General features: G+C 31.1%; 1 protein-coding gene across 8 annotated transcripts in view; it reads right to left on the bottom strand.

Moving 5' to 3' along the window:
* LOC106690966 (zinc finger protein 99) overlaps positions 1–1,844 on the bottom strand; it is a 45,570-nt gene that overhangs the window by 9,610 nt on the left and 34,116 nt on the right. For 6 of the 8 annotated variants that reach the window (XM_067053062.1, XM_067053064.1, XM_067053060.1 and 3 more), the window contains one exon: positions 761–811. In XM_067053062.1, coding sequence (XP_066909163.1) covers positions 761–811 — 51 coding nt within the window. Of the gene's footprint in view, positions 1–760; positions 812–1,415; positions 1,674–1,844 lie in introns of those variants that run through there. The other 2 variants (XM_014436586.2, XM_014436589.2) reach the window with 1 other exon arrangement.

Raw genomic sequence — 1,844 nt, 5'->3', positions numbered from 1 at the left:
TAGTCCAGGTAGCAGTCAATAAAGATTTCAAAATAGTAAAAAAAAACTATTTCTTGTTAACTAACGTTTCGCCCCACTTTGCAGGGCTTCCTCAGGGCTAATACGAGTGCTGTTCTGTTACCAACCGCGTGTTTGTTTATTCATTTTCGAAGAAGATAGTTGACTATATGAAGTAGATTGTAGGAAGATAGTCCAGGTAGCAGTCAATAAAGATTTCAAAATAGTAAAAAAAAAACTATTTCTTGTTAACTAGCGTTTCGCCCCACTTTGCAGGGCTTCCTCAGGGCTAATACGAGTGCTGTTCTGTTACAAAACAGCACAGCAGGTTGGTAACAGAACAGTACTCGTATCAGCTCTGACGAAGCCCAGCAAAGTGGAGCGAAATGTTGGTTAACAATAAATAGTTTTTGTTACTATTTTGAAACCTTTATTGACCGCCACCTAGACTACCTCCAATCTACTTCATACGGTCAACTATCTTCTTCCAAAAAATTTTTTTTTTACATTTTCATAATAAATTTCACGCCAAAATGTTGGAATTTATCATGAGTATACTAGAAAACATAAATGATCTACTGTTTTATTTTATTTCAATCTCCTCAACTTTTCAGACAACCAATCCATTATCTACACACACATATCATATAGAAAAAATTTTACAAAACATTCAATTTCTCATAATAAATGGAAAGTTACTCAACCAACTTTCACTCTGGCTCGATTAACAAAATTAGGTATGTCAATTTAAAATTTTACTCACTGTGATAGATTTCAGGTATTCCCTCTTCTTTGATATCATCAATAATTGAAACTGAAAACAAATTCAGTGATTACTTCATTTGAAACATCAGCCAGCTTAGGCAAGTATCTTCATATTCTCTTGGAAATAATTTATAAAACTATATTGCGATACTAGTAAGAAAGACAAATGTAGTAAACATACACACCTAGACAAAACTCAAAACCGAAATTGTACTAAACTTTTTGTTTATTGTATATATTTTATCTTTAAACCAATTGTAATTTTTCTTTTCTTAATCATTTATAACTTATCTTTATTTACTTTATTAGCCTTTTTAATTACTTTTTATTTATCTAGCGTAGTGTTTTGTTTTTTTAATTTTCATATTGTATAAAATTAAAAATATGTATAACAAGGAAAATTCAAAGCACCTTATTCTATCATACAAAAAGTTCTTGTACTTAAACATGTATCCAGTGTTAAGTATAGCCTTATAGTAACCTGTAAATAATAATTAATATACACAACTATAAAGGAAAAAAAACAAGGATGGTCTGAAATAAAAAGTTTGGATACTTTGGCAAAAAGAAGCTGTATAAAAACAATAAATAAAATAAAAGAAGAGAACAAGAATATTTCATAAAAGTAAACAAAAAAAAAAGTAATTATTTACCTCAGGTTTCCCAAAACACAGGAAGAGACTATCCTTGATAACCCGAATGAACCAGAAAAGTGCTGGAGGTGACTTATTCCCAAATCTTCCTTTAAAAATGAATTGCCCACTACTTCTACAGGGATTTTTTTTTATCTAGAGGGAATTTCTACTGGGGAATGGTCATTTCATGTTATATACAAGGGCATAGCCATGATCAAAACTAGAGGGGGGGAGCCATGGTCATTCAGGTTGTGATATTTCAGTATGGAAAAGGCGAATGAAACCAAAATTATATATATATATAATTGTATATGTTTAAATAAATAAAATAGGAGGTAAGAAAAAAACCGTTAATCAAGCCTTTATCCGGGTCTAGTCATAGAACTAGTGGCTTACACTCTACTTGAGATAGAGAAGTTCACTGCCAATCTATTCTCACAAGAGTTG

The sequence above is a fragment of the Halyomorpha halys genome, unplaced genomic scaffold (genome assembly GCF_000696795.3).
Source record: "Halyomorpha halys isolate HHAL.00 unplaced genomic scaffold, Hhal_1.1 Scaffold1998.1, whole genome shotgun sequence".
NCBI lineage: Eukaryota > Metazoa > Arthropoda > Insecta > Hemiptera > Pentatomidae > Halyomorpha > Halyomorpha halys.
Note: the sequence above shows the minus strand (reverse complement) of the source record. Positions and strands in the feature narration are given on the sequence as shown.